Source organism: Carettochelys insculpta, chromosome 25 (assembly GCF_033958435.1).
Source record: "Carettochelys insculpta isolate YL-2023 chromosome 25, ASM3395843v1, whole genome shotgun sequence".
Classification (NCBI taxonomy): Eukaryota; Metazoa; Chordata; order Testudines; family Carettochelyidae; genus Carettochelys; species Carettochelys insculpta.
The window spans coordinates 480,548-506,031 of NC_134161.1; the positions used below are offsets into that span (position 1 = coordinate 480,548).

A 25,484-nucleotide genomic window follows, 5' to 3' on the forward strand; every position below is an offset into this window, starting at 1 on the left:
GATGTTGTCTGAACCACGTGCTTTTCAGATGGGCAATGGCTTTTCCGATTTCTTCTTTTGTAGGTCTGCCAATGTTAATTTGCAGTGGTATATTTGCAGGTGGTAACTCAGGAGGTTCCACATGGGCAGGGCAGCTCAGTAGCTCTTCAAAAAAGTGTTCCTTCTATCTACTGACCTGCTCACTTGGGTTTGTTAGCATACGCCCCTCCTTACCCTGTACCAGTTGATCCACTGTACACTGTGACCCAGCCACCTTCTGTGTAATGTTAGAGCTCTTTCAAGTTTCTCTGTCCTGAAGCTTGTTGTGCAAGGTTTTCCACAAAGTTCTTCTTGTCCTACTTTACAACCTATTTTCTTTGTTGGCTTCTGAATACAGTCAGCTTCCACCTTGGCTGCTCTTGTTTTGCAGTTTGCTGCTTTTCTGTCCTTTCATTCCTTCACTTTTCTCAGAATTTCTACTGTGATCCACTCTTTGTGATGCCTTGTCCTTTTTCCCACCCAATGTTTTATCAAAGGTTTCTTTCCAGGCTGGTTTGGTGTGTGCCCAAATTTGTTCCATAGGAGTATCTTTTGGGATGAAGTTTACCAGAAGTGGCAGACTTCAGAGTGCCCATTAAAAACAAAAAAAACAAACACAGCTTTTCCACTAGAGCATTTCTACATTCTTTTTCAGAGGTTAAAACTTAAGTCTCTCTGGAGATGAGGGCTGGTGATAAGAACTTCCTGGCTTAGAATTTGTGGGTCTTGATACACCATCTGCTCATATCCCTTAAATGGAGATGTCCTACTCTTCAAAAAGGAACTCCTGTTGGCTACTTGATATTGAAACAAAACACTTCCCAACATTTGGAATCTACAGTAGGTTCACCCACAATTCACAATCTAAGTTACCGACTGCTATGCAAGGCATATATCATTTACATTGATAGAAAGCTATGATTTTATTGTGAAGTGTAATCAACAAAACAGAAGAAAGGCAGCGTTATTTGAGAAGACAGCCCCAAAACACTGTGGTTCTGTCGCACAGTGGACAACTGAATTCCCAATCTATATTTTACAATGGAAACTTTTTTTTTTTTTTTTTTTTTTTAAAAAAAGAGAAGACACTGGTTGGACTCAGGAACTTATTCCATACATAGAACATTTCCAGCTAGTGTTACCTGGTAGACAGATCTGGTTTCTATTTACAGATCATCTAGTGTCTGTTTCATTATCAAAGGGGGAATTAAAAAAGGCATGGCACCCTCTATAAAGGGTTTGGAAATCTACTGAAAAAAGTCTACATATGAGCTAGGACTTACACATGCTCCCAACAATTATTCTCTTATGTTGCAATGCTAACAGCATGGTCATTTGACAAATACTTCAGCCAATTCAACTGTGATGAGTATGGAGTCTCAAAACAAAGGTGCAGCATCGTAATTCATTAGCAGTGCATTGTTCACATCCCATAGGCACTTACAAATGGCGCACTGGCTAGCCAGTTGTGTGGACAGGTACTTTGGAGCGCAACATACCTTTCTGCTGAGGGCTGGGTATGTGGAGCGCTCTCTCCCATCCTCAAGCAGTCGTCAATGTATTAAAATCTCAGCTTGCAACAGCCTGTGTTGTCCCACCGTGATCTCCTGAGCAGCCTGTCAATAATGAAGTTGTTTTGTGCAAGTCAGGAGAACTAACAGAGCTGTACAAAGACAAGACTTTTCACTCATTTAAGCTGAATAGGTTTTCAATGAACAGGCACTGCAGTAACTGAACAGGTCACTGCAACATACTTCCATAGTTTCAAAAAGCTAGTTAAAGTTTGTAGTTCATGACCACCATTGAAACCAGTGGTCCATTAAAGTCTGCACGTATCTTTGCAGAGCAACTCATACGAGACAGGTGCCCTGCAGAGTGCTAGCACCAGCCAGCCTTGTAGTTTTAACAGAAGCTAGTCTGGACACAAGACTGCCCTGCTAGTAAGAAAGATAAGTTCTGACAAGTGGCACTGTTCTACTTTGATTCAGGTGTAATTCTGCTGCTGAGCTCGTAGAACATCTGTTATACAGAAAAACCTGACACTCCTTCCGGCACTTACTGCTTTTCCCACCCCCCCAGGCCAGTCTGAAGCACACACATGCAGCAACAGCATAGCATGTACGCAAGATCTGAATGGAAGAAAAACTTACCCCCACAACAGTACCGAAAACTCTGCTGACGGATAACAGCAATAGGAAAGATACCAAGACAAATCTGGAGTTCCAGTGAGCTTTTATTGAGCTTAATCAACAAAATCAGGATTTTACCATTCATCTTTTCTGAACTCAGTGAAGATTCACAGTTTCAAGCCTTCCATCATTCTTTTTATATATATATATATATATATATATATATATATATATATATATATATATATAATGTATGTATGTATGTGTGTGTACACACACACACATTCCCAAGGAACACTCAGCTCCACTGGACAATTTGCCAATTAAACAAAAAGCCAATTTTTCCCCTCCCTCCCTCTGAAAGTTCCAAGTTCTAGTCCACCCTGTTCACTTATCAATGGAACACAGACCTTTGGACAGGGGACCAATGAATTATAAACTGACTTGAATTGCAGAACAAAAAAGCTTTTCAGTTCCAGTTTGTCTCAATAAAGGGAACAGCGACTATTTTTCTCCACACACCCCTTCCCCACAATTAATGGTTAAAATACAGCAAGCCTGTATCTTAGTATTCCTTATCCCTCCCCCCTCCCATTCCCAATCTTGTCTACACAAGAATTTAACAATGCTTCAAATGGGGAATATTTTAAGCTGCAGAAGAGTGGAAGGAGCAGAGCTACAAGGCATACCACCCTCCTCATGTAAGCTATTTTTCATCTGACATACCCTTCACTACAGAGACCATGCATTTGTAGTGCAGAGAAGTCTTGGTTTAAAATTGGACTAACAGGGTCATGGCATCCAAATATTCTTGGCTTGGACTAATATTATGAAATTTTTGCAGTGGTAGCAATACTATTCTAGTCCCTGACAGCAGAGTTACTCAGTTCCCATGAAGCAATATGCTCCATGGCACCACCACGATTATCAATTCCATTTCTGGCAAAGGATATTACACCAACTGGACTCCCGGAATGGAGATAAAAGTTCATATTTATAAGTTAAACTACAACAGGGCTTTAAACAGACAATGATGGTCTTTCATCTTAGTATGTCAGTCACTGATGAACTACAACCAACTGAAGCATTTCTAAATCCTTTGTGCAGACACCCTCCCCACCACTAAAACAAAGTAAATCAGAATGAGATGATTTGATGCCAACATATACACAATGTCTTTGTGTCAAGCTTTCATGTTCTCACCCAACTTCATATAAACAGACACAAAGCAGAAGGCAAAGGAAAGATGCTCCCATCTCATTCTGGAAAGGAAAATATTTAAGACCAACCCACCCCCCCTTCCCTTGGGGGAAACCCTCCAGCTACAACAATGCATTGTAGAATACATTTTGAGAAACCAGTCTAGATATTTAGTCACAATTCAACTGACTACAGACTTGTGCCCCAACGTCACTACCGCCTCCTTCCACTTGTGGGGTTACAAGGTCCGTACCAGATTTATTGATTGACAATGTAAGTGTTTTAGCCTTCTTGGGGGAAAATATGGAAGAGCATGTAAAATTCTCAGTATCTGTAAGAACTTGACAAAGAATAAATATTTGCCATGGGGATTTTTAAAAGCAGGTACTTGCTCTGAAATAATGAGTACGTGGAAATGTTGGCAAGTAGTCTGTAAAAATAAGTCAGAAAGTCAAGTTTTACATGCTCCTTAATGAGGGAGAAATAAAGACTAGGAGCTGCCTAGTCATTTGGAGCATCTTTCCTTTTGCAAGTTCATACATTTTATAGAGATAGCCCATTAGCACCAGAATCAGACTGCTGCCTTCCTCTAGAGAAAGCCACCTAAAAATGGTGCCCCTGATAGTCTAGGTAAGTGCCAATCCTCAGTGGCTGACTAATACTTTCAATTTAAAATTTCTGTGCTTCAAGAGGGACCATCAGAACATGGCACCAGGCTAGTCTACCACAAATCCAGGCAGAGCATGCATTTTTGATTCAGCATGGCTATCTTTTCCTTGTTGCGCGTGCATGCTCTGTCACAAGTTATTTATTTACACTTTTCTTTTTATTTTGTTGCATTAAATGATCCCTCTTCTTTCTCACTGAAAAAAAATCACAAGCTAGCTGCAGTACAAGAGCAAGATTTCACTCTTGATCAAAATTTACCAGACTCCCTCTCCCCCCTCCCCCCCACAAAAGCACCCCCAAGATTACTTGTTTACATTTGGTGTCTGCCACCTGGATGTAGCTAAGTAGTTCACAGAGTGCCTGTGACCAAGCTCTTGAATTTGTACTTTAGTGCAGCTTTTGCTACAGTTATTACACAGTTACTGTGGATGGGAAAAAAAAAACCCCACACACTTTTCATCTTGAAAGCTATAACCAGGAGGCACCTGGCTTTACTTCTGATCCTTAAGAAGCGTAATGGATAAATTTGCTATCTTCCCCCCCGCCCCCCCAAAAAAGCACCTCAAATACTTTTTATAGTCAAAACGGGGAGAACATATCCATATTTAGGTAAGCAAGCAATGGTGTGAGTACAGCATCAGTATATGGTAAGCACAACTGACCAAGAGACATTGCTTTCATCCAGGTGCCTCCTGATGCACTGTAGTTGAATGGGCTAAAAGGGCATTAAAAAAGTTTACTGGTTTTGATTTCATCTCACTCCTTTTGCCTGTAGATCAGGCCAAACATCAAGCATGTTGGGAGGGAGCACAATTGAAAGCAACACTAGACCACAGAACAGACTGCAACTCATGCCAAAACAAAAAAAAAGATGGCACACAGCTTTCTGTGGCATCAAAGCTAAAGATTTACTGCTCAAATCTATATAAAAGGCTGTTTTGGGTAGAGTATGCACAACGCTGCAGAAGGTGAATCATCCAACAGAACTCCCAAATTGTCAGTTTATGCGTGCAACTGGTTTTCTATTGTTTCTTCTAAACTCAAATTCATCTCTTTTATGTTCTGCTTAGCTACCCTGATAGCTCCTCGATTTCCCTCACGCCAGGCTCCCCAGAGCTTGTAAAGTTCCTAGAATTTTCAAAGGGAAATCAAGGAGTACCTCAAATAAGTTAAGCTATGGATTTTGAAGTCTCTCCAACCTAACAGTAATATATTCCAAAAACAAGCAGCACAGGACAATACTGCAGAGCAAATCCACCCTGAAAAGGGACACTTGTGTGGGCTTGCTCTTCACAGAGGTCAGAGCACTGTTCAGCGTTTAGTGTTGCAGAAAACTGAGCCCCTCTCATCTTTAGCTGCTCCCATTATCATTCTAATCCCTTTAACCCCAGCAACTTTCATTAAAAAAAGTTGTATATGAACCCCAAACAGAAAAACATATTTACAAGTTTATACAAGTATACACATCCAATTTTCAATGGGACACTGCGCCAGAGGAAAGACGGCCATGGCTCTGAAATAAGTCTACATATCAAGTGCTGTAACTACGAATGGAGACTTATGGAAACCAGTCTTTAGTGTTCTGCTAGAGCATACAAGCTTTCATATGGCTCCAGCAAAAAAATGATAGGTTGCTCTTTCCTGCTAGAGCTATGATGTTGCACCTAATCAGCCCAGAATTTTAGTTGTTTTTGTTTTAAATACACATATTTACAGTGTGGGTCAACTGTAGTTACATATCAACTCCTCCAATTTAAACAAGTTAAACAAAAAGCATTACATTACTGATAGTTCATCTCGCAGCCCTCGGCTTGAATAATGTTGGGGGCAGGGATTGGGGGGGGGCAGGGAAGGAGGAGGATTGGGACTTGTGACCTGGAAAGAAGAAAAGCTGAGTCCATGGGCTGTATCTGAACAGTGATATTCTGAATGGTTTCATAGCATAAGGCACTTTGCACGAATAAGTAACAAGCTGTTTAGCTTAAAGATAGATGAGTTATCAGGGAGAAGTTGAGATGCACTCAGCTGATGCAGAATTTGAAATTGTAGACAAGCCTCTGCTTAATCGGGTTTCTTCTCTTTTCAGGGTTTCTCTTCTTCACTTGCTGCCACTGCCCGCTCCCACTCCCCCGGAAAAAAAATTTAAAACCAGCAGTTTAGTGCAACTAATGTTCAATCAGCACACAGTGCAAACAAGTGAAAAAACAAAATAGTATTCCTTCTGTTATCTTGCTGCCAAATTTTAAAAGAAAAATATACGTCTGAGCTCTTCAGTCTTCATAGTTCCAAAACAAAAAAGATGAAAAACCCAAAAAGAGGAGAAGGGTATCTATCGCCAAAGAAACTGTCACTGATCTGGATCAAAGGGCTTCAGCTTCTGGTGTTTGTAACCAAAGCCTAAAAGGAAAAAAAGATACTAGTTAGTTCTCGCTAAAATTGTTCTCAAAAATTAAACAGACTAAAAGGAATTAAGCTTTACGATTTATCAGCTTTGACAAAGCTAACAAATTTTATTCACTTTGGCTAATCAGTTACACAAGACTGAAGGTCATGACTAAATGAAAGGAAACAGCATAGTAGATGTCAATGACCATTTTCCTAACAAGCACACAAGACTGCTTATTAAATTAACAAAAACAGGAAGTTGGCACTCATTTGGTCAAAGGAAAAACAGCCCAAAAAATGAGCGCATGGATAAAAGAATCTTTTTAAAAAAAAGGCAGGAAGCCATCATTCGGGTAAGTGGCTAAGCTCTTTCATCAGAGAAATCAGACAGATGTACTTACAACTCTGAAAGTCTCTTATATCTCAAACACACAATCCCATATATTTCCATGTCTCAGCCTCCCACAATACACACTGTCGGCCAGCAGTGGCTCTTGATGGCAGCTCTAAGAGGTATGCCAGCACCAGTCTCTTCTAGAGGCATTTTAGAGGGGGGTTTTTGGGTTTGTTTTAAAACACTTTCTGTATGCTAAAGTTTTAGTTAAGGTATTAAAATCAGTCACATTTTTCCTTCAAACAGATGAGGCTGCTCCACCAACCACACAATGGGTACAAGTTAGCCAGGTCTGATCAAAACCTAATAACTGCTTCTTCAATATTTCCATGGAGGAAACAAGTGTTGTTCCTTTGCATAATTTAATTAGTTTCCTCCTAGATCTGGTTTCACAGTGGAGTTCCTTCTAGAATAAGCAGATTATGCATTGATTCAGAGACCTGTTAAGATTCCTGATCAATGCTTCCAGAAACAAAATCATTTACTTTCTCCTTTTCTATCGCAGATAATAAAATGAATTATGGAGGAGTCAAGTGTCAAAGTCTCTGGAGATTCATACCACTGAATTACACCCTCTTGGCATGTTAACTAGTACTGCAATTTCAGACAAACACAAGATTTACCTTTTTAACTGCTAATATTGTTGCTGGGGAAGCTTCAGCATAAGCAAGAGAATCTGATTCCCACCACCAAAGAGATACTAGTGTTTTGGGGATTGAAGCCTGAGACACATCTACAGAATCACAGGGCTGGAAGGGGCCTCAGGAGGTCATCTAGGCCAGCCCCCTGCTTCAAGCAGGATCAACCCCTACTAAGGTCATCCCAGCCAGGACTTAAAAACCTAAAGGGATGGACAATCCACCACCTCTCTAGGCAACACATTCCAATGCTTTACCACCCGCCTAGTGAAGTAGTTTTTCCTAATATTTAAACCTATACCCCTCCCTCTTCAACTTCAGACCATTACTCCTTGTTCTGCCATCTGACACCACTGAGAACAGCTTCTCACCCTCCTTTTTAGAGCTCCCCTTCAGGAAGTTGAAGGCTGATATTAAATCATCTCCAAGTCCTCTCTGCTATAAACTAAATCTAATGACAGCTGAGGTGAATTACAGAAACACACCAGCCTTAACAATACAGCTATGTTCTCCTTCAAGTGAAGAAGTGATCTACCTCCAATAGATCAGGAAATGGGAAAGACTGTCATTCAATAAGTGAAGAACTTGGCTCGCTGTTGCCCAAACAGAATACATCCTTCAACATTCACCACTCTGACTGCAGACAACACCCCATCCTTCCCACTGCTCCAAAACCAAACATCCCTCTTGCCTCACACATCCAAGGCAACATCCAAATCCCATTTGTTCATTCATAACATCACTGCAACTCTAGCTCAAGCCTTCCTTTTTCATCTGGACTATTCCAACCTCCTCCTCTTTGACCTTGTCAATATACCCACTGCTCCTTCCAAATCAAGAGTTGCTTACTTTTGTTTCCTATCTCACTTTCAACAACTGTGCTAGAACTCCATTTCCCACAAGTGTCCAGCTCTTTGTCCCCAAACTTAAGGCCTTTCACAACTCTGCCCCTCTTCCATTCAGTTAATCGCCTTATTGCATCAGCCTCCGTACTTCCCCCACTTCAGTACTGCTCGCCTTATCCACTTCTGTCTGCCTCTCACAGCTATTTCTGCACCTTCTTTTTAAATCTCATACTTGCAATAGCATTGTCAAATTGAGCCATATGGTCACAAGTCCTCCCTCACCACCCACCTCTGATGTAAGCTTTATAAGTAATGAGTTAATAGCAGCTGTGTCAGTTGGAAAGAGCCAGGTTTGGGAAAAAAAAAAACCAAAAACAAATACAGACCCTAATTTTCTGCAATATCTAGTCTTAGCAATGTGGCACATTTTTTCCACCCCACCTCCCCCAAAATCTCTTCTGGCCCATCAGCTGGTCATTGAGATACACTGCCCCATAAAACAAGACAACACAGAGCGCACTTTTATGCACTGCCAGCGATGCTGGGTACGCATATCCTGCGGGCACTCCGAGAACAAAGGTCTATGCTCTGCACCCTCCCCTTGCCAGGCAGCACCAGCAGCAAACTCAGGGGGCTCTCTCTGCTTTGATGAGCCAGCACGCACTGTGTTGAGAGCAGGGTGGGGACAAGATGCTGGAGAAGACTATCTTACTGTATTGCCTATACCACTGGTTTTTAAACCTGTGGTCCACAGAACTCAAGCGTTCACAGATTATAACTAAGATTTCCACAGGGGTCTCCCACCCTTATTTGAACTTCTTAATCCCCACCCCCACAACTGAAGTCAGTGGTCTACATTAAACTTCACAATGTTAGGGTGTCCGGGTGCTACCAAATACAATACTTACAAGAGTCCAAAATCTAGCGGAAATCAACATTTATTGCATCCCCTGAGTATTCTGTGATCTTAACTTACCTTGGAAAAAAGATACAAAGTTAAACTCTTAAATGAAGAAAAAAGGATGCTTAATGTATGAAATTGTAAGCATGCTATGCCCAATCATTAATGACTTTCTGTTGAACTCACAGACCCTATCATGCATTTTGGCACAGCATCACTGAACCAAAAAGCATGCAGAGGGATAGCAATCAGATACTGGACTAGGTCAAACAGCTAGTCTGAAAGTTTTCCCCATTTGCAGCAGCTCACACAGAAGAGATCATGCAGAGTGGAACCAAAAAAAAAAAAAAAAAAAAAAAAAAAAAAAAAGGGACCAACAGGAAGGAATAAGAAAAGTGAAGTGATCCATACAAATCAACTTGTTCTCTCTGCATCACTTTATTTCCCCACTGCCACACACCCAGCCTTCAATTCAGAGGCCTTGTGAGCCATCACATACGCACATGGTTAAGGTTTCTCATCATCTACAGGTTCAGTGTGGTATTCTGCCACATACAGGCTTTTGTCAATGTTGCTTGGAATGGGTTTAATTTCAGTTCCCAATTGCTCCTCAATACTTTTCAGGTTGAATCGATCATCATAGGTGATCAAGTTGATGGCCAGACCCAGGTGACCAAAACGACCTTAACAAAAAGACAAAAAGTAGCAACAGTTTTAGCACAACATCCACAGGCTGTCACATGACCAGATGACTCATTAGGCAGTAATAAAAAGGGCATTTTAAACAAGACTGACCAATCCAAATCCTCAAGCACATTAGTACAGTAGCTATTTCAAGTTTCACATCCCCTTTTATTGCTGTTTTTAAAGGTAGCTTCGGAAAAGAAAAAGTAACCTTTTGGCTCCCCACAGGGGAAGTTGTTAATACATCAATTAAACTCTACAGCTTTCTGAACAGTCTTTTCAGACTACTGTCCTCTGTTTAGTGTTTGCCCAATGATAAGTTTCTATTGAAAAATTAAACCAATAATTGTGTGCATGGCTTTTAAAGGGTGTCTGTGTATGGTGGAGTAATATTCAGTGCCCCCGCCCCCCCCCCCCCGACAAACTGAAATAAATTTTACAGATTTAGTCTATTATATGCTTTTACAAGTAATCAATTTTAGATTTCAATCCACTGATATTCAGACATCTCTAAAATCTTTACACACAGAAGACAACTGTTATGGCCACAAGTGTGTGCTTACCAGAGGTTAATAACTGAACTAATACATCAGGGGTTTGCAACCAAAATAGAGAGAAAAGAGTCTTTTTTCCAAATTCAGTTACAAAAATCAATACTTCAAGAGCCGCAATACAGGTGAATATGAGACAGTCCTTAACTAATATCAAAGTTTTAAATTCATTTTATAACAAAAAGTCTGCCTCCATGACAACAAAATAAACTATTTTTGCACAGAGGACCTAGGCCCCATCTACTCCACATGCTTTTCAAGACACCTGTAGAATTCAGGCTCTAAACATAATTGTAACCATGCTTATTACTCATGTAGTAAGTGGTAGCAAATAGCACTTCCCAAACAGTGGAAGATGCAGTTAGCTAGCAGAACTTATTTTCTTGGAGCTGGTTCCATCATCAAGAGCTCTTTGGTAGCAGTTTTACAGCTGTATAACCACATGGCCAGTTCTTCCATTTCAGCCTTTTTGACACTAGGGACTGGCCTGCTGCCTTCTTAAACTGCGGCAGGGAGATTTCAGTAATCGGTACTGGCCCACTGACTGGTCAATGAGATACACTGTCCCATAAAACAAGACAACACAGAGCGCACTGTCTTATGCGCTGCCAGCAATGCTCTGTATGCATATCCTGCAGGCATTCCCAGAGCAAGGGTCGCCGCTCTCCACCCTCCCCTTGCCAGGCAGCAGCACACTCAGGGAGCTATCCCTGCTTTGATGAACCAGCATGCACTGTACTGAGAGCAGGGTGGGGACAGGATGCTGTTGCAGACCCAGAGAACCCAGGGCTAAAGCAGAATGGAAAAAAAATGCTGCAGGCCTGGCTTACTTGGAGGCCTGAGGGGGTCAGCATTATCGCTGGCGGCTATAGAGCAGCACAGCTAAGCGGAGGGGAAACCAGAAGGAGCCTAGCTTTCGTGGCAGGAAAAGGAACCAGAGGGAAGGGACTCAAATCACTCCATACCTGCCTGGAGCAGGACTCCGCTCACCCCAGCCCACTGCACCACGCGCATCACTTGAGCCCAGACAGCACTGCAACAGGGCCAGCCACCACCTCGCCCAGTACAGCACTAGCCAGCTCCATCCCCTGCTGACCTCGCCAGATATGAGAGTGGGAAGAGGGAGAGTTGACTGCTGACCAGTCTGGAAATAGCTGCTACTACTTCAACAGTGCAGGGCAGGGTCATTACAGCATCCAGAAGCGCAAATGACTCCTTATAGAGCCACACAGCACAGCCAGTTTGCCAACCCCTTTACAACATCACCCTTCGTCTCCCCACCTGCTTTTGTCTTCCAACTTCCTTCTTACTTCAGTTGGCCAAAAACACTGAACTCCCCCCCCGCGACCCTCCCAGAAAAAAAAAAATTAATATAGTATAGATACATATACAGACATACCAAGTCAAGGTTGTTTATATTGAAACAAGAATGTTACTATACAACATGTTCCTTAATATTGTTAAAATACTGTCAGGTATTTTTGTTCATCATGAAAAGTACCAAAAAAAAACCAAACAAAAAAAAACCCACCCCTTCTCTCCTGCAATATCAGGGCTGGCCTGCCACTGATACGCCGAGTGCAGAAAGTGGGCGTCCCACAAACCTTAAATATACCTTGGCCTTTTCAAGGCTCTGCTTAAAATAAGCTCCCCAACATCAGAAATTCCCTGACCCTAGGGGGAAATCGCTGCAGCCACTCAAATGAGAAAATCCCCCTTTAACACAGGAAGACACTTGGGATGTCTACCTGTGGAGTAAACCTCAAGCTCTTAATCCTCCATTAGGAGAGATCTTGGAGACAAAGAGCTGTAATCTGATAATGGACTTTTCGTTCTAGGGCATAAATATACACAGAACCTTTGCTGGGACACAGACATCAAATCATTGCCTTAAAAATTATTTTATTTACAAAACAAAAAACAAGGAATGGAACAAGAAAAAAATAACTAAACATAGTTAATTGCTAGATGTAAAAACATTTCAGTTGCAGCACAGAGACTTACTTCCCTGGGATTCATCTTAGAAGTTGGGGGGGCGGTGAGGAAATCAAATCACAGAGAACCTGAGGAAGTCCCACCAAACCCCAAAATAACCATAACCGGATCTGGTCTGTCTAAACATTTCCCATGTGCTGATTATGAGATTGCCAGGAGATTTACTGGACTCATTCAAGCATTTTTGGTCTCTCCCTGTTCCAGTCACAGACCAAGACAAAGACCCTCCAGACTGCAATTTTGCTCAGCTGAAAAGAATCTTTTTCCTCATCAGTTTACCTGGCGGCCCCCTGCACAGAGTTGCCTCAAAGAATTAACCCTTGCCCTACATTCATTCACGACACACCTTCTCCCAGAAAAGCATGTTAAAAATGCACATGCACAGTTATGTGCAGTTCTCTCAGATTCTCCAGAGAAGGAACCCATCAGCTGTAGGAGGAGGAAAGCAATTTTTGAATATTTTAATCAGACATAGCAGACATTTGGCCCAATTTCAACACCCTAACCATTCGATCCTGTTTTGTATCATGCTCCTATACAACACCTTAAAATAGGTCTTTACACAGCTTTTCCTTGGTGAAAAGGGAATGAAATTTGTCTTTCTACAGACTAAATTTAAAATAAAGAACCAAGAACACCAAATTGCTTCAAGTCATTTTAAACATGACCATAATCCTCAAAAATAAAAAGAATAAGCAAGGCACATCTTGCTACTGTGCTCAAGTTATTTATTGCAACAAATTTCCTGAAAGAAAGATTCTTTTTCCCTCACCTGATCTCCCAATACGATGGAGATACGTCTCTGCCAGCTTTGGAAAATCAAAGTTTATCACCACATTCACAGCTTGGATATCAATACCTCGGGTAAACAAATCTGAAACAGAATGCCATTTAATTAATTAGATTTTATTTCACCAGAACACCCCACTAGGGAGAACTGAATGTCCTTAAAACATGGTTACTATAGCTAGGAAACAGGCTAGTAAACTAGTCTCAATAAACTGTTTGAGGCTTAAATTTGGTTACATTTACTTTGAGGATAACATTCAAGAACCATGACACAAGCTTTCCACACTTAGTACTGGAGGATCCCTCGTGTGAGGGGCAGCAACTTATGCATTTTGCATATTTGCCTACTTCCTAGCATTCACGTCACAACACCTTTACCCCTTGAAGAAAAAGCACACTGTTTTCAAATGAGTCTCTAAAGGCCAATATAACTTGTTTTCCAAGATAATATTACTATTTTGCCTTGTTGATGGTGCATTTTGGAGAGGTTACTATTCTTCAACTACAAATCAATTTCAGTTCATGCTTGGAAGTCAGCAATACCATTGATCAACAACTGTGACATGGTATTGTCAGCAGTGAGGTTGGACAGTGGGGGACCCTGGTAACAGGCTGAATAAAGGCAGGAATGCGGTTTCAAATGGCTTTCTAAAGCTGGGTCTACACTATGGAGTTCTGTTGACAGTACAGGCCTGTCAACAAAACTAGGGAGCCTCTACACTACAAATGCATTCTGTCGAGACATGCAGCAGAACGTAGCAGGTTTCTTAGCAGAGTTCTGTCTTGACTGCACAAGGCACAGCACCTCCATTGACAGATTATGTTGACAAAAAAAGTGTACATGCTGGGGGGAGGGGGGGCCCTCTGTCAACAGAGAGGGCCTGCCCTTCTTGCAGAGCTTTGGGCTGGCTGTTGTTGACAGAGGGCTGGGCAGTCTGGCCACTCTGACAGAGGGCATTGATGGGGGGAGCCTGTATTAGGTTGGGGCATGTTCTGTACACAGAGGTTCTGGTGGGAAATCTGTTGACTGACTTCTGACTTAGTGGGGGCTGATCGTGCTTGAAGCAGGGGGCTGGACTAGATGACCTCCTGAGGTCCCTTCGAGACCTATGATTTTATGAAAAGAAGAATGCTAGTGTAGACATAGCCAAGGAACACCAAACAACTATTTTGAAATAAGCCATAGTGCATCCAAATGGTTCTATTTCAAAATAGGCTGTGTGCATGCAGACCATGTATTTCAAAATAACTAAGTGCTATTTAGAAATGCATTTTCACGTGTAGCGGCTTTATTTTGGAATGAGGCTTCTGCATAGACATACCCAAGATCGTCATCACTCATGCACTCTACTAGTTGTTAAACTTTCAAAAACATGCCAATTTTTTGTTTTGAAGTGAGGTAATGACTGCTAGATACACAAACACTACTGTGCAGAATATTCATGATTTGGCTAGACTACGTAATTGATAAAATAAGAGGTCCTAAAGAAAGATGACAGTTATTAATAACGGTTAAACAAATTTACGTTTATATGCTTCAGCTGCTCCTGAAATCCTCTTATGTAAAGGGCATAACTGGTTTAAAAATAATCCAGGTGTTGAACGCAACCAAAGCGTAGTCTTAAATTCTTTACTCTTACAATCATTTAGATCGGACACAAGTGAAACTCAGAACAGTCAGAGACCCCTGCGTGGAATCTGGGGGACATTTTAGTACGTCATCATTTAGAATGGCAAGGCATTGTGCCAGATACACCATGCAAGATGTCTTCAAAACTGTTCTGCCAAATATAAATGGAGATGATCACTTTTGTATTTTGGCTTATGGATATGTATGTTTATATTACAAAACTTGTGCTGTACTTCTGTTTGGTAAGGCACTGCCTAGCCTTCTTGATGGTCCATCAAAAGGACCATCAGCTATTCAAATGAACCCTTGAAAAGAAGGCAAAGGATATACCTTATGACTCAGCAAAGCCTGGAGGACTACACTGGGGACAGAACTCTAAGGGTTCCAGGCCACGTGCTGGGCATCTTGCGTTTGGGACAAAAAGTAGAAGCCACACAACAAAAATATAAAAAGCAACTGCATCTTCTCCAAATTGTCTTCAGGCTTGCTTTTTACCTCTGAAGTAACCTTTCTACAAATCAAGCTCTGAAAAAAAGTACAGTAGGGTCTTGACATTTGCAAGTGCCACATTCATGAATTCAATTATTCATGAGTGGCCCCACAGCTGCCACTTCCCTGGCACAGGAAGCGCCCATGGCCACTGCTTCCCCTGGGGCTCTGAGCCTCACCACATCCTCCACATTTGCAAAGAAAAAAAAAAAAAACCAACATTTGCAAGGGTTCTGAACACAGAACGCTTGTGAATGCTGTGACCTTACTGTATTGTATGACCCATCCAAACTGTGGATAGTGTTCCAAAAAGATTTTCAGGCCAGCAAGCTCCCCCAATACTGCTCGGAAGCTAATGAACTTTGAAGTCTTGGTAAAACAGTCACATATGTACGTTTACCATCTCCTTACTCTTTCTTCATAATAAATCTTTAATTTTAAATACCAATGGATTAGCTGGTAGTGCGATATATTGGGTAAGAGCCAAACCTGGTAATGTGACTGGCCCTTTTCACATCAGAAGAAAATTTTGTCTGTGCAAACTGAGTTTTCAAGTAACATATTGCTTTACTAGACCCAGGTGCTGACTGGGAGCCAGAGAACTAGAATTCAATAGGAGGCAGCTATGTCCAAGTCTGGAGACCAAAACACTAGAAGAGATGTAGATAAACTGGACTGAGACCAGAAGATGGTGACAAAAAGTGGTAAAAGACTTGGAAAATTTGGTCATTGAAAGGTTAAAATAACTACAGTCTTGATAAAAGGGAAATGAGTGAGCACTTGATAAATGTCTAGGTCTACATTAAGGGCTGTTATGAAGAGCAGAGTGATCAAATGTTCTCCATGTCCACTAAATACATGACAAGATACCTATCTCAGAACTGGAAAGGACCTTCAGAGGTCATTGAGTCCAGTCCCCTGCACTCACAGGAGGACCTATACCACGCCTGACAGATTTTTTTTTTCCTTCTTCTTTATTTACCTTAGACACCTAAACAGCCCCCTCAAGGACTGAACTCACAGCCCTGGGTTTAACAGCCCAATGCTCAAACCATTGAGCTACCCCTCCTCCCATGCATTAAGGGAGATTTAGGGTGGGGGAAAAAACAAACATTCAATATATATAAATTAAGCTATGGGACTGTACTCTGGAATCCCATTTACTGGAAGGTTTTAACAGGTGGAAGAAACATCTGTCAGACAGTGTAATTTTACTTGTTTCCAACTCAGCACAAGGGGGCTGGACAACACAATTCCTCAAGGTACCTTCCAACCAGACATTTCCGATAATCTTCAAAAGATTCTGACTGCTGAAGGCAAGTACGTTTCCTTCATTATGATAAAAAGCACATGAACTGACTGTATACAGTCTGATTCCAGTTGCAAACTCTAGAAGTCAGATAGTTTACTATCGCATTCAGAGAAGACAAACTGAACAAAAAACCACTTACCAGTGCAAACAAGATTCCGGCATAAGCCATTTCGGAAATCGTGGAATACACGATTACGGTGTTCCTGGTTAAAAAGAAATAAAGTTCTCACACGTTGAAACGTAGCTCCCACAAGTACTGTGCCTGCAAAACTGAACACTCTTCAATAATACTGTGTTTTTATCCATTTTATAAAATGCTCACCTCCAGTACAATTTTTGGGCATAGATATTTCAAACAGGTTAGAAATTGATGTAGTTTAATTGATGCAATTCCTATAGATGGAAAATCTGTGAGTGCCTTGCAAAAGTAGACTAATATAAAGCACTCTCACTGAAGAGTTTGTCCCAAGGGCTTGTTTGATTTTAAGTACATCAATTTCTGTAATGAAAAGCTACATATCAAGGGGTATTTACAGAAAGCCTGAAGCACACACATTAAATTTGCCTGAAGTCACAATAAACCAACTGGTTTTAGAAATATGGACTCCTGGTGGATCATGCATATGGATTACAGATGTTCTAAATAAAATCTAAAATTTCCAAGATTACGTATTTAATTCCTGATATTCTGACTACCAGGTATTTCAAGACTTTTGTTGAATTTACTCACTTGCTTAGAGATTAATTCATAAATTATGAATTGATCTATTAAAAAGCCATGCCTTGTGTTAACTCAACTAGTCACTCAATTCTCATTTTTACACATCCATAACCAGGGCACTAGCTTGGCAACACTGAAAAACATTCAAGTATCAATCTCAGGTAGCCAGTTTCAATAAAGATAGGCCTGAGCTGCATAAACTGACATGCACTCCATTTTGTTGTGAAGATCAGCTGGTCCGTGGCACCAGTCAGACTTCCAAGAAACAACTTTTTAATTCAGATTTCAAGGAACAGTCAATATTGAAAGAGCCAGACAATACCATATAAAAGTTTGTTTATAGTCCAGGGACTACCTGAATTATTTTTAACAGCCATAGCAGCTGAAAAACTCAAACCTCCCCCACTACCACCACCCTTTCCTTCTTTGGTTTTAATAAGCTGAGATCAAGTGTTTCAAAATGAAACTTAGTTACGAACAGCATCTGAGCCAACCACCAAGTGTTTGCTAATTTGGTGAGAAGTGACATTCAGTGCCAATAACCACTGATGCATATGGAAATCTGGAGGCAAACCATGGCAAAACTGACCTAAAAATCACGGAAAAGGGTATCAGTAGAATCAAACTAGCATTAACTGAATTTGTCTTTGGTACACACTTCATGTTTTACATTCTGGAGCTTCTGATCACGTGAGCGAGTTGCTGTATTAAGAAATCCGAATCAAGACTTCTCTAATGAAACTTCTTCATCTTGAACAAATGACAGTGAAAATAGTACTATACTCTGTAGTTGCAGTTCTTGAAAGGCAACAAATTCAGACTAAATATTCTAATTCACAGCTGTATTAAGTTTATCAGTTTCCTTCTAACTGGTATAGCTTCACTCACCTGCCTCATTTTAGCATGGATGTAAAAGCAGGAATAGCCCAGCTGGGAGATCTTCTTGGCTAGCAGTTCAACCCGTTGTGAAGAGTTGCAGAAAATGATTGACTGGTTAATCTGGAGCTGAACAGAGAGAGAGAGAGAGGTGTTAAACAGAAGCAGTATTTCACTTACACAGCTTTGAACCTGAAAAAAGTGCATCCTTTTAACTACTGAAAAACGTGTCCAAAATTCCAGTCACTGATTCTTCTTGCTGCAAAGAAAAGATGTGACCGTTCTCCCACCAAGAGGTCTGCCGTTTAAAATGGTATAGAAAAAAATAAATAAAAATGCATGATCTGAAAAAGGTCTTGGTCTTCAAATTTCAGAGTTGCACCATGAAGTTAGTCTAATATACCATTGTTCATTTAAAGAAAACCTAGTGTAAAAATGGCAAAGGAAAAAACTTTTCTTGCCAGAATACATCTCTTTGAACGGGGTCAGACCAACGGTCCATCCAGCCCAGTAGCCTGTCTGCCAACAGTGGCCAGTGCCAGATGCCCCAGAAGGGGTGGGCCAAAGACAACAATCAAGCGATTTGTCTCCTGCCAGCCATCTCCAGCCTCTGACAATCAGAAGCCAGGGAAACCATTCCTACCTTTGGCTAATAGCCTTTTATGGACCTAACCTCCATGAATTTATCTAGCTTTTTCTTAAATTCTGTTATAGTCCTAGCCCTTCACAATCTCCTCTGGCAAGGAGTTCCACAGGTTAACTATGTGCTGAGTAAAGAGAGACTGCCATTACATTAGGCTCTGAAAGATAAATAAACTCGTTCAGACTGGCATTATAGTTACACCAAACTGCCCAGTTAGCATACATACCCGGGAAAATAGCGTATTGAGGCAGTGTACTTTCTGCCGCTCAGTTACATAGGCATAGTACTGGGTAACTCCCTTCAAAGTCAGTTCCTCCATCAGGTTAATCTCATAGGGTTTCTGCAAATGGGAATTCTGAAATAAAGAGAAATTTCAAATTAAGATAGAAAAAGACATGCCATTTCTTCACAAAAAATAAAGTGTACTTTTACCTAACCTACTATTCTATAATGGGAGATCAGAGAATCATAGAGCTAGAAGGGACCTCAGGAGGTCATCTAGTCCAGGCCCCTGCTTCAAGCAGGATCAACCCCAACTAAGTCATCCCAGCCAGGACCTTAATCTCTAGGGACACAGAATCCACCACCTCTCTAGGCAACGCATTCCAGTGCTTCACCACCCTCCTGGTGAAGAAGTTTTTCTTAATATCCAACCTACTCCTCTCCTGTAATTTCAGAGATGCATCTTTGTGAAGAATAGCTGATACATCACCTGTCAACTTAAGCTAGCACAGCCATTAAAGACAAATCCAAAAAGAAAGGGGCATCCCAAGACACAAGATTACATTTGTTTCTGTGCTTAGTAATACTGCCTATGTACAATTAATATTTTTAAAGTGTTACCATTTAACGTTTCTTGGTACAGAAAAAATGAACCCAGAATGCAACTTAGAATACCCAGGTGTAATTCACATTAAGAAAACAAGAACTATTTAAATGATACACCTTTATTTATGTACATGAGGGGGGAAAAATCCACATACACTTTATGCTCAGATGGGCATGAAGAGCCCACTTACCATGAACTTCTGTACACTAAGAGGGAAAGTGGCTGAGTAGAGCAAAATCTGCCTGTTTTTAGGTAGCGTTAGAATAATGTCTTCCATTATTTGAACAAAATCTTGAGAAAGCAACTTATCTGCCTGCAATGTGAAGAAAAAAAAATAAACCAGTGCTACAAATTCTGGGTCTTTTTATTAATTAAAAGAACAAGAATAATGTTCTCCTCAACATGTAGAGGTTGAAAGCTTACTTTGAGTATAAAGCTTTGTGGACAGTTTTATTTAACTGCTAGGGAAAATCTTTACTTCAACTGCACAGATATTAAGAAACGCAATTTATCCTGCCTCACTTCCAACTCCTTCCCTTTAAGAGCTATACCAGACTGAAGGAAGAGCACAAGATGCTTCCCCATTCCTTAACTTGAATTAATAGATTCTAAGGCCAGAAGGGAACTGCGTAATCATGGATCTCAGGACATGCAACTCCTACAAAATAATTCACACACTATATTTTTAGAGAGATCTGATCAACTTAAAAATGATCAGTAATGGAGAATCCACCAGCTACCTTGGTAAACTGCTCAAATGGTTTCAATTATGCATTGTTTAAACTGTGCATATTTCCAATCTGAATTTGACTTGCTTCAGTTTCCACCCCCAGGACATTACATCTTTCTCTGCCAGCAAGAGACAAATATTAAATATTTGTTCCCCATGTATGTACTTACAGACTGATCAATTCTCCACCTTAATAGAAGAGCTGACATAGGCCAGATGACTGGACTTTCTAGCCCAGCGTTCTGTCTAAGACAGCAGCCAGTATCAGATGCTTGACGAAACGAAGAGAGCATGGCAACAATCAAGTGATCCACTCCTTGTCAAGTCCCAGCTTCAGACAGCTGGATGTCCAGTGACACCCATGACATATGGTTGTAACCATGACCATCTTTTCTAACAGCAACTGATGGAATTATCCCTCATTAACTTACCCAATTCTTTTCTGAATTAAGTTATACTTTTGGCCTTCACAATATCCCATGGCAACAAGTTACACAGATTGACTGTACGTGGGGTTAAATACTTGGTCTTAAACTTGGGTGCCTTTGTAATCCTTCTCTTTAGCTATTCCAGTTTTCATCTTTGAGATGGAGCAAACAGAACTCCACACAGAATACTAAATGTGGATGAACAATTTATGTAGTGACATTATGATTTTTATATATCCCTTTCCTAATGCATCCTAACACTGTCAGCTTTTTCGAATACCGGTGTGCATTGGGTAGATGTTTTCAGAAATATATCCATAACACCACAAGAGTCTGCCTTGAGTGGGAGGAACTAATTTAGAACCTATAAGTTTGTATGTACAATTAGGATTACTTTTTCAAATGTGCATTACATTAAAATTCTACATTTATAAATTCATCTACCAATTTGTTACCCAGTCACCCAGTTTTTGAGATCCCTTTGTAAATCTTCAGCCAGCTATTTGTTAAGATAAAACAGATTACATTCTTCAAGTCTGTAACCATAATGCAGGTTCTCTAACCCTTGAATAATTCTCACAGTTCTCCTCTGAACCCTCTGCAAATTTTCAACATCTGTATTTAATTGTGGAGACCAGAACATGGCGATTTTTCTAGCAGCAGCCACACCAGTACAAAAACAGAGGTAAAAATATCCTCTACTCAAGATTCTCCAATTTATGCACTCAAGGATCCAACAACTTTGTTGGGGTACAGAATCATACAAGGAGCTCAGGTTCATCCAATTGTCTACCACGAACCACAATGTCTAATCAGGCATAGCAAGCTGCTTCTTACACTTCAACTCTTCCAGCCCCTCAATTGTATCAGGAGAGGCCAGAAGGAACATTGCTTTACTCCATTATGGAATATTTAATAACTGACTAGCATAAAAAAGTTAAAAACCATGATCCAACAGCTGGAAGCTGAAGATAAAAAACACTCAGACTGGGCATTATGCATTTTTTCCCCAAAATACTGAGAATAAATTAATCATAACATTTTACCATAGGTAGTAGCAGATTTTTTTTAAATTTAAAAAAAAAAAAACAGATGTTTCCTAGAGCATAAAAAGATATGTTCTAGGAATTATTTTGCTGATGTTCCATGACATGTTATACAGCAGGTTAGATTCAGACTCTACTGGATGTTTGCATATATCAGTTTCTATTAACTGTTTTAATACAAACTTTTCATTTTCAATTCCAAACAAAATGGAAGTGTAAGAAGAGCCCATTTCAGAAATGATTGTTAACCTAATGCTTAGTGGTCCTACAAAGTAAGGGGAAAGCAAGACTTTCCCCATCAGTTTGCAAAAAAAGTACACGTTGAAAGCTCTTCACTCCCAGACTACCCTGCCCCCTAAAAATGCAAAAAGGGATCAAAGGTCTGATTTATGGTATCTACAAAGTCAGGATTTTATTGGCCAGTGATGTTCAATGTCACTGTTTTGACTTATTACCTGAAAAACATGGACAGATAAGACAATAACTTACCTCATCCAGTACTATCATCTGGACATGTTCAACTTTTGCTACTCCTTTCTTGATGAGATCCAAAATTCTCCCAGGGGTAGCTATCACCACATGCACTGCACATTTTAAAAGAACATACACAGATGAATTTTTGCTTGGATTTAAAAAAAAGAACAGTACAAATATAAAATATTAGCTTGGCTGTTACACTAAGTCACCTTTAAGGAGTAGTCTATACAGTTTGTGGGGAAAAAAATCTGGGTGTAAATTTATGTCACAGTAGCTGACATACACTAATCACCTATGATGGGATCAGGCATGATCCTGACAAGAGGACAAGATCTGACCTGCCAAGCTTTTCCACCTAACCTATGGCCTGCCCCAAGGAACAGAAGGAAGTGGATGGCTGCTCCCTCTGCTGCAGGAAAAGGCAGCATAGCACAATTTCTCAGTTCCCATAAACTGGTTTCTGGCCAATAGGAGCAGAGAGATTTTGCTGGGGGCAAGCCAAAAACCTCTCCCCACAGTGCAGAGACACAAACATGGAACTGCCAGCTGCTTTGAGTGGTCTGGGCTGCTGGTAGGCAGGGAAGAATGCCTGGGAGTGCTGCTGGCTGGGAACTGCTTAGCTGATTCTATTAACTGTTAATACAACCTTTCATTTTAAATTCAACTCAAGCCTCAAAACCTGTCTCTGGCACCCCACACCCTACTGCACCTCAATTCCCTGGCCAGCCACTGGACTCCCTCCTACATCCCTCTCCCAGGCCAGAATCCTCTCCTGCACTTACAACCACTCCCAGATGCTGCACTCCAATACCTTCCCTGCCAACGATATTCCATAGGCCAGAATGCTCTCCTCCACCTATTCCCCCCTGCTGGACCCTGCACCCAAATACGCTGTCCCTGATCACAACCCTTTCCTCCACACAAATACTGTGATCTCACAGCCTCTCCTGCACCCCAGCCACTTACCCCAAGCTCCCTTCTGCACCCAACCTCCATCCTAGATCCCACACCCCCTCCACAGCAATGTGTAGCCTTTGACCACTCAAAGTCTTGGAGTGGCTCCAAATCAAAAATTACTTGGCCACCCCACTTTAGGAGGATCCTATTCCCACATACTCTGAAAAGGTCTGTCACATGTTCTGAAGTACTCATTTTAAATTGGTGTAGATTAAAGTGTGCTACAGAACTTACAGTACACTGCAGCACGGTACATGGCATATTTGAACCCTACCTTGCTGCAAACCCCTTGGACGTGTAGAATGGATGCATGAAACCACAGCCTGGCTCATAAAATGCAAGCGCTAGTATAAGAGTAACAGTAAAGGAGAGACGGTATCTTATGCTTTGCAGCATAGTGCAAGCCACTAAGGAGCAGCAGCCTTAATGTGAAGTGTACTAAACCAGTTTCTCAAGGCATGGTACGCATACTGACGGGTATGCATGCTGTGCCACTCTTTCAGCAATAAAATGCTAAGAGGTGCAAGAGAGCTGTGTGCCACTCTGCATAGGTGTCCCTTCCTAGAGCTTGGAGGAAGAAGCGCATGTCAGCAGCGATGGTGACAGCTCCAGTGAATTGCCAGCATTAGATTACAGCAGAGGAGGGAAGGCACACCTGGCTCTGGAGGAGGGGAAACTGGGTTAAAGGGTAGGGAGGCCTGGGACTCCCAGTTTAAACCTGAGCCCAATCCCCGTTCCTCCAGAACCAGGCAGGCTCTTCCCCCACCCGCTGTAATCTAATGCCAGCAACTCACAGAAGCCACCACCACAGCTGCCATGTGCCTCTCCCTCCAAGCACTAGGAAGGGACTCTCACAGTGCTCTTGCAGCTCGGAGCATTTTTGTGCTCAAAGAGCTGCACAGCAGGCATACCCCTCCCCCTGGGCTTTTCTTGTCTACCCTGTACCACACCTTCAGAGACAATGGTTTAAAACAAATGTGTAGCAATGATAGAAAAAAAATTTGCCCAAGAGAACATTTTTTTTGCAAAATAGACACTTTATAAGAAGGGTTGAACACTGTCCTAACCTGTATCATCAAGCCTCATTATATCATCACGCAGATTGGTACCGCCTGTTGTTGCCATCACTTTGGCACCTCCCATGTGTTTGCTAACCTGGATACAGATCTGACTGACCTGCAGTGCTAGTTCTCGAGTGGGAACGATCACCATTGCTGAAAGAGAAGATACAAAAAAAAGTCTCAGCACAAGCTTTTACATTGCATGTTCTCTTAATTTTAAGCTTGCAGAAAAGCACTAAAGAACACATGCACTCGCTCAAACTATGATGGCTAAACTAAGAATTTTCACAAATCTGTCAATGAATCATGGAAATTGCACATGTATTCTTCATGACAATGAAATATCATTATGTTCAAGAGTCATAAGTTAACTGACATTCCTTCTGCGTGGTACTAAACAGTGCCAGCCATGACTTATACCCCAGCTATCTGTAACACCACACTTCTCAGGGAATATAAATAAGGAGGAGGAAAAATCTCAACAGTTGAGACTTCTAAAGAAGTCTTGGAGACTATTTCAATTCAACGTGTGTCCAAATTCCCAGCCATGAATTTTAGGCATATGTCTGCAGACCATCAAGCTATTCTGACACCTTTAAACCATAGATTCCATCCTATAAATACTAGTGTGCAGCAGCAGGGCTACTCACGTTAGCTCGCAGATAGAGCTTCAGGCAGAACCAACTTCAACTCACCCTGTATATTGTCCTTCTTTAAGTCTAGACGTTCAAGTAAGGGAATGAGGTAGGCTCCACTCTTGCCCGTTCCATTTTTAGCTCTAGCCAAGATATCTCTACCAGATAAAGCAATGGGAATACTCTCCTCCTGAAAAAGGAGCACAGTACAATGCAACAACAAAACCTAAAGTACAACTCAAAAAATATGATGGGCTGCTGAACGCTAAATCCAATAAGGACAGGACAACTATATAAATAAAAATAATAAAAGACAGCATGGTCCTCACAAGCCTCTTTAGAATGAGGAAAAACGTAACAAGGCAAGACCCCTTTACCAACCCAGTTGTGATAACTCTGCTCCAACACCTCATTGATCAAATGTCCCACTAATCTAGCCTGGTCATAGGTAG

At 41.2% G+C, this 25,484-nt stretch overlaps 1 protein-coding gene across 2 annotated transcripts in view; it reads right to left on the reverse strand.

The window, feature by feature from the left end:
- Positions 1-2,360: 2,360 nt before the first annotated feature.
- Positions 2,361-25,484, reverse strand: part of DDX6 (DEAD-box helicase 6) — a 33,110-nt gene continuing 9,986 nt past the window's right edge. For both annotated transcript variants that reach the window (XM_074976781.1, XM_074976780.1), the window contains exons 5-14: positions 25,093-25,222; positions 24,404-24,550; positions 22,392-22,486; positions 19,889-20,011; positions 19,096-19,224; positions 18,239-18,355; positions 16,769-16,832; positions 13,182-13,283; positions 9,683-9,862; positions 2,361-6,413 (exon numbers count right to left, since the gene is read on the reverse strand). In XM_074976781.1, coding sequence (XP_074832882.1) covers positions 9,687-9,862; positions 13,182-13,283; positions 16,769-16,832; positions 18,239-18,355; positions 19,096-19,224; positions 19,889-20,011; positions 22,392-22,486; positions 24,404-24,550; positions 25,093-25,222 — 1,083 coding nt within the window. In that variant the 3' untranslated portion in view covers positions 2,361-6,413; positions 9,683-9,686. The remainder of the gene's footprint in view (positions 6,414-9,682; positions 9,863-13,181; positions 13,284-16,768; positions 16,833-18,238; positions 18,356-19,095; positions 19,225-19,888; positions 20,012-22,391; positions 22,487-24,403; positions 24,551-25,092; positions 25,223-25,484) is intronic.